Here is a 7661-nt window from a genome sequence, read left to right on the forward strand (position 1 = left end):
TTCTCAGGCCAAAACTTCAACACAGAACCCAAAGGAGTCACGGTCTGTCTGTGGAAGACCAGATCCTCATTGCTCTCCGATTTTATGCATGTGGGACTTTCTATCAAGTTGTTGGTGACTATATGGGAGTGGTGAAATCAGCTGTGTGTGATGTGGTGAGCGATGTGTCAATCGCACTGGCCAGCCTGGTCAATGAATTTGTTTCTTTTCCAAGGACAACCAGATTGCCCAGGCCAAGGCAGCGCGCTTTTTTCTTTGGGGAATATGCCCTATGAGACAATGAGCTGCAGCGATGCATATACAAGCACCTCGTGAGAATGAATGGGAGTTTATAAACAGAAAGGGGAGGCACAGCATCAATGTCCAACTTGTGTGTGATGCTGACCTCATCATCACCAACTGCGTTGTCAAGTGGCCTGGGTCTGTCCATGATGCACGCATCCTGAGGGAGAGCGCTCTATATAGAGACCTCCAAACCAACCGACCGGATGGCATAATATTAGGAGACAGTGCCTACCCACTCCTACCATGGCTGATGACTCCTTTTCTAACAGCAAATACACCGGCGCAGGCACGCTTCAACAAAGCTCATTGCAGAGCAAGATGTGCAATTGAGCGTTTAAATGGAGTTCTTAAGAGGTGCTTTGCATGCCTTAACTACCTGAGAGCTGAACCACAGAAAGCATGCAACATAACCCTTGCCTGTATTGTCCTGCACAACATCGCTACTAAGCGCAATGTCCCTCTCTGTGCTGACAATGATGCACCTGAGCCCCTTGGAGACCCTAACCAACCTCCTGCATTCTGCCAGAACGAGCAAACAGGACGTGCAACAAGGGACGCAATAGTTAGACACTATTTCTGATTTGGATTTGTTTTGGATTTCAAAAATCTGTGATTGCCATTCTTTGCATTTTTTTGGTTATTCTGTAATCATTGCATGCATCACTAATAAATATTCTAAAAACGAAAATATTTTCGATTGTGATGAATATATATATCAATTAGTGACAGAATAAAATTTATTGTTTTTGGTCAATTTTGACAGCTGTTTGGGGGATTATTTTATGAGGCCAAACACTTTATACTTTGCTGTAGGCCTATACTGAAAGGCTGAATACGTTAAAGCCTACCTAATCACTGTAGCCTGACGGATGAACAAATAAAATTAAAACCTTATGAATAAATAGGATATCTTGTAAGATACTGCATGATCCAAATATAGTATTATTTGATACATTTTTAATGTTTTCATTACATTTTGGGCATGAAATCCACGCTGAATCCACCCTTCTGATGGGATCAGTTTAATCCAGATTTTTTGGATCAAAGTGATCTGTCTTACTTTTATGCCGGTTTTTCAAAGCAACATTGGACTGGATCACCCTGCTCCAGATACACAGTTTTAAAGATTACCAAATCCGGATTACCAGTGCTCTAAATGGGACAACATATCACAATGTGGGCTACCAGCTATGTAAAGAACAGTTAGAAGAGCCAACATGGAGTCACTGTAAGTGTTTCTTATTTTGAGACGAAACACAAAAACAACATAACCATCCACTTCCATTCATAATTTCTTTTATTACCCCTCATCTGACCCACAACAAATAAAAACAAATATACAGTACATTAAAGTGATGGTTCGGAGTAATTCACCCTAGGGTCCTTTGCACCATGACCTCGAGCCAAACACCCCCCCAGAAGCTTTTTTCACCTGGGTCGAACATTGGGAGAGTTAGCGTAGAGCTGAATAACATCGTTTTATGAGTACATAACCTATTTGTACTACTTGTAGACGTTTGGTATCATTTCGGGCATTATTAGTGAGGTAACTTACAAGATACAAACGTGGTTCCATTAGCCCCTGCACTAAGCTATTCAGCTGATAACGCTACTCTAGCTAACTCTCCCAATGTTAGACCCAGGTGAAAAAAGTTTGGCTCGAGGTCATGGTGCAAAGGACCCTAGGGTGAATTACTCCGAACCATCACTTTAAAGAGGTGATATTATGCTTTTTGGCTTTTTCCCTTTCCTTAACTGTGTTGTATGTTTTTTGGGCATGTAATAGGTTTAAAAAGTGAAAAAGCCCAAAGTCCACCCCAAAGGTAGTTTCCATTTCCAGCAGAAAACACTGTTCACAAACTGCTCCCAACAGCTCTATTGTAGTGAAGCCTTTTCTTCCGTGACGAGCTGACGTCAGCTCGTAACAGAAGTTATAAAGCTCGCCTAGCTGCTAAGCTCCCCCCCCCACCACCACCACTAATTCAAGTTTGTTAGACCCAGAGCGGCTGGAGAGTTGAGAGTCTCGGTCATGTCCAGGAGACGCTGTATTCGTCAGTGCACGGGGAAATTTCCTCTTTTTCGTCTTCCAAAAGACGATGAATTTAAGAGCCAGTGGTTAAAATTTGTTTTTGGCACTATTCCCCAGGACTACAACCCCAACCTTATGTTGTGTTCTGCTCATTTTACGGAGGACTGCTTCCTGAACCTGCAACAGTTCAATTCAGGATTTTCAAACCGTTTAATTCTGAAAGACAGTGCAGTTCCGACTCTGTCTGGTCATCATGGAGATTCAGAACCACAACCTGTAAGTACGCTAGCTATAATTTATAAACCTTTACCAAGTGTTCAAGTGGGCAGTTGAAGTGGGCAGGTTGTAGCTAAACTACAGCTAAAGCTGTAGCTAATGTTATATCCGGTGTAAAATTGTTTAGCTCATTTTTAACAGATTATTTTTTTTTAAATATGGCGATGGGTTGTGTATTTAAAGATGTGAAATATTGCTGTTGTGTGGATGTGCATTTATTAATAACTTATACCAGCTGCTGTTACGGTGGCAGTGAAATGTAGCCTCATTACAAAGTTAGCAGAAGCTAACTTTCTAGCTAGCTAGCGCTAACGTTTTGTGTTCAAACCGTTTTGTTCAAAGCTTTTGAACACAATTACGTAACACTGCATTAAAATCGGCTATCGCTTTTCAGTCAAAATATGTAGAACAGTGTACAAGTGTGCATGTGAAGGTATGTTTAGAACGTTAATGCTACTTTACAGGTTGATTGGTAAGGGCATCGAAACCACTGTATAAGCTCAGCTAATTTGGTAGTGTTGGCTAACGTTCTGTAAAGTGGTAAACGACACGTGCTTTTAAGTTGCTTTTGTTACGTGGAGACCGTTGTCCATAACCAACAGTATATTTGCTCCCTACTTACACAACCGGGGCTTTGACTAGCAAAAGGATGTCATGTGGTGTGTTAATTTGTTTATATGCTACTTGTGCTGTCTCCTGATTTCACAAGGGATAAGAACGTTAGCGTTACAGATACTGACTCTTTTCATCTGATTACTGTCTTATTACAGAGTACATCACAGCAGCCCCTCGAAACCCCACCTCTTCCACTACATTCCATGACATAGGATGCCAGACCGAACCACCACAAAATATGTCAGTGGGCATACAGTCCAGTGCTCCAAAAATGAGAACAGTTGGCACACAGCTATCCGTAGTACGCTGAGGGCTTCCATGAGAAGCAAAGGTAAATAACAAAAGCATCACATGTTTTAGCATTTTTAGTTCACATGCAGTACCTGTAAATGCCTTACTCTGCTGAAAACCCAATATATAATAAACATGAGAATTTAATTTCGTTATTTAAGTAATTTTTTTTTTTTTTTTTTTTTTTTTTTTTTTTTACAAAAAAAAAATTGTGTTTTTTTTTTATTGTTTTTATTAAAAACCCCCCAAAAACTCCACATTTTTTTTTCTTTCCTTTAAAAAAAAAAAAAAAAAAAATTTTCATCTCAAGACCCGGTTTTTTTTTTTTTGAGGGGGGGGGGGAGAAGGGGGGACCCCTCAACAGAGTTGTTTTTTTTTTTTTTTTTTTTTTTTTTTTTTTTTTTTTTTTTTTTTTTTTTTTTTTTTTTTTTTTTTTTTTTTTTTTTTTTTTTTTTTTTTTTTTTTTTTTTTTTTTTTTTTTTTATTTTTTTTTTTTTTTTTTTTTTTAATTTGGAGGGGGGGGGGGGTAAAAATCAAAAAAAAAAAAAATTATTTTTTTTTTTTTTTTTTTTTTTATACAAAGAAAAAAAATTGTTTTTTTTTTTTTTATTTATATAAAAACAAAACCTCAAACAAACTAAATTTTTTTTTTTTTTAAAAAAAAAAAAAAAATAAAAATTTTTTAAAAAGCTAAAAAGAGTTTTTTTTTTTTTTGGGGGAGGGGGGAGAGAGGGACATAACAGAGTTGCAAGCTGAGCCACAAGACTCAACATATATCCCTGGTGACTCTGTTCTAACGGACGAATCTGCCATGTCGTAAGTTCGATATTTGTATTACATTTCAATATGACTTATCAGCAGAAATGTTAAACTTGGTAGGAAAGCTAAAGCAAGAATGTATTCTTTCTGTTTTTTTAAGGTCTGAGCCAGTGTCTACTTATAAGGATGATAAGTACATTGTTTTTGAAAGTTGCCTAAGGGAGCTTTTTCAAAGCTGTCCTGTATGCAAGAGGCAGTGTGACGTTCAGCGCCGAAAAATGGGAACATATGTGTCATTCACACAGCTCTGCCCGCACTGCAACTATTCAAGACAGTGGCAGAGTCAGCCTGTTGTAGGAAGTACCCCCGTCGGCAACCTACACCTGTCAGCGGCAACATATTTCACCGGTTCATCCTTCATCCAACTGGAAAAGGTATTGCTATAACTATTTAATATGAAATGGCAATCACTGTACTGTTTTCACAAACGTACCAATTTTACATGTTTTCACAGATATGCAAGGCCATGAATCTTCAGATTTTCCAGTATGACACCTTCAGGAGGCATGCTAGGAGTTTTCTGGAGCCAGCCATAATCCACAAATGGAAGACGGATCAGCAACATCTTTTTCAAAAGTTACAGCATGGAGGAAAGATTGGAGTCAGTGGAGATATGCGAGCTGACTCCCCAGGTAAGACAAAAGTCTGTTCTTAAAAGCATGGTACTTAAACATTCAATTTGAATTGCAAAGCCTTGACATCGTCTTTGTTATATAATCTTCAGGGCACTCAGCAAAGTATGGGAGCTACACACTGATGCACCTAGACAGTAACCGCATTATTGACCTTCAGCTTGTTCAGGTGGGTCCCATATTTATTTTTTTTTTTTTTGCCTTGCGACATGATGAAAGATGATTCTGTATAGCTTTCAATGTCTCACATTTATATCTATGCATTTTTGTCCCACCACCAGAGCAATGAAGTAGGTGGTAGTTACCACATGGAGAAGGAGGGCCTTAAACGTTGCCTGGATCTACTGGATTCAAACGGTTTGGTGATGGACTACATTGTCACCGACCGTCATCCACAGATCCAGAAGTATCTGAGGGAGCGCAGCATCACCCACTTCTATGATGTGTGGCACTTTGAGAAAGGTACGTCTTCATCCTTGTTTATGTCAGTGTGGCTCATTGACATACTTTGTGTTTAGTTATTCGTCAAAGAATGTCCTGAATATAAATTTATTGCATATGTACTTTCTGCAAGGTTTGTCAAAGAAACTTGAAAAAGTTGCGCAAAACAAGGACTGCGGGGTGTTGAAGAAGTGGCTGCGTAGCATCAAAAGCCATGTCTACTGGAGTGCAACATCGTCAACATCAGGGCCAGAGAAGGTAGCCAAGTGGATGTCGATTGTCAACCACATCCAGAACGTGCACTTGCATGAAAACCCTCTTTTCCCTAAGTGCCAACATCCTGATCGAGTGTCAAGGGATCCAAGTAAATGGTTTCAACCAGGTATGTAAACAAAATGTGACTAAAAGAATTTTAAAATGCAAAACCTTTTTCTTGCATAATATTAATAACAAAAAACAACTTCACCTCAAATGCCCTTTATAATGAAATATTATTGCTGTATTTACTGTGTTAATGGGCTGCAATTTTAATAAAATGTTTTTTAATTTTATTTAAGGGTCAATGGCGCTCTACAAAGTGGAAAAAATCCTGGTCAATAAGAGGGTTGTCAAAGATGTGGAGAAGCTGAGCCACCACTACCAAACATCATCCCTGGAGGCTTTCCACAGTTTGATCCTTCGCTTCACACCCAAGAATGGGGTTTTCCCTTTCATGGGCATGCTTTGCAGGTAATAGAATGAATACATTCAGTAACATTATACACCACAGCTACTGCCTAATGGCTTATATATATAAAATATCAAAATTGTTGTGTCACTTCAGTTTGCAATTGTATTTTTGTAGGTTGTACCTTGCAGCCATGCACTACAATGAAAATGCAGACCGCGAGCAAGCCACAACATCTGCAGGACAACCAGTATTCATGGTTGTGTTTCCCAAGTCCAGGAAGGGGGAGGTGACTGCGAGGCCAGTAAAAACAGACCCTACATACAGTAAGTTTTAAACTACTTTTATCTATATAACAAATAATGTAACATCAATAGTGACACATTGAATATTTACAAGTAGTGTTAACTTTAGAAAAACATCTCTTGTAATTACAAATAGTGACACATAGGTGTGTGTGTGTGTGTGTGTGTGTGTATGTGTGTGTGTACAAGTATTGTAAACGTAACAAATAAATTGTTAAGGCTAAAAAACAAATATGTAGAAATAAGGTGGCGTCTGAGAAGAACGCTCTTCTTAAGCACTTAAGTGATTATTTATATGCATTAATTCACAGAATATGTGGAAGAACTTATGAGGCTGGTTTTCGAGGAGGTGTTTGAGGACCCAACTCCATTTGTTGAGGTGCTGAAACTGATCCCCATCCCCAAGGACCTGGCATCGGAACATGAGAGACCCTCAAAGGAGGAAGTGGTTGCACGCCATCTGTCCCGCTTTGCTCAAGGGACAGTCGGAACCGACATTTGCCACTAGGCACCGGATCAAGAAACTGCAGGCGTATCCGGCGTACAACGCACGACGGGATTACCACCCTAACAGTCCTTCCCAAGTAGCCCCAGCACCAGTTCACAAAGCCAAGATAGGCAAGGTGCCTGTATGGACAGGATTGGACAATAGTGAACATCACTCTTATTTATAGTGTATATCTGTATTTTTTTCATATTATGTATTAAGGGTGTGACGAGATCTCGTTTTACGAGATCTCGCGAGATTAAAACGTGACGAGATTTCTCGTCGAGGTGAAAAGTTGTCTCGTGAGGCGATGTGATGTCAGCGTGATGGAGCGTGAAATTACTATTGAAGATCCCCCTGCCACTTTTAAATCATTTGTGTGGCAACATTTTGGTTTTCCTGCGGAAATAATAAACGGCGAAAGAGTGACAGACAAGAGCAACACAATATGTAAACATTGTAAAGAAAAATGCCGTATACCGCGGCTAACACGAGCACTATGCAAAAACACTTACAGCACCACCACAGCTCTCTACTAACTACTGCTAGGGTGACCACCCGTACCAGCGTAAGCCGTGCGCCAACAGCGTTTGAAGCCCAATTCATGCGTCCCGCAAATTGAGACCGTGTCCACATAATCAATGCTTGCTCAAAAAGTTGGTCGCTCTATATCCCCGCCGAGCCCAAGGCAGCCAAACGAACATTACTTGACAGTTCAGCACGCTACTGTTGCCACACCCACCCCTCAGTTGAACTGCTTACTAGGTTGTTGTCAACTTTTTGTTGTTGTCATGACAGCACGCGCCATGCGCGC

General features: G+C 39.9%; 1 protein-coding gene across 1 annotated transcript; it reads left to right on the forward strand.

Annotated features, from left to right (window-relative positions):
* Positions 1 to 4245: 4245 nt before the first annotated feature.
* Positions 4246 to 6868, forward strand: LOC120575342. The gene is made up of 9 exons (XM_039826059.1): positions 4246 to 4312; positions 4416 to 4689; positions 4770 to 4947; positions 5040 to 5116; positions 5229 to 5409; positions 5522 to 5770; positions 5946 to 6117; positions 6233 to 6381; positions 6672 to 6868. The coding sequence occupies exons 1-9, from the start codon at positions 4308 to 4310 to the stop codon at positions 6866 to 6868; spliced, it is 1482 nt and encodes a 493-aa protein (XP_039681993.1). The 5' UTR covers positions 4246 to 4307.
* The last annotated feature ends 793 nt before the right edge of the window (positions 6869 to 7661 follow it).

The sequence above is a fragment of the Perca fluviatilis genome, chromosome 15 (genome assembly GCF_010015445.1).
Source record: "Perca fluviatilis chromosome 15, GENO_Pfluv_1.0, whole genome shotgun sequence".
Taxonomy (NCBI): Eukaryota; Metazoa; Chordata; class Actinopteri; order Perciformes; family Percidae; genus Perca; species Perca fluviatilis.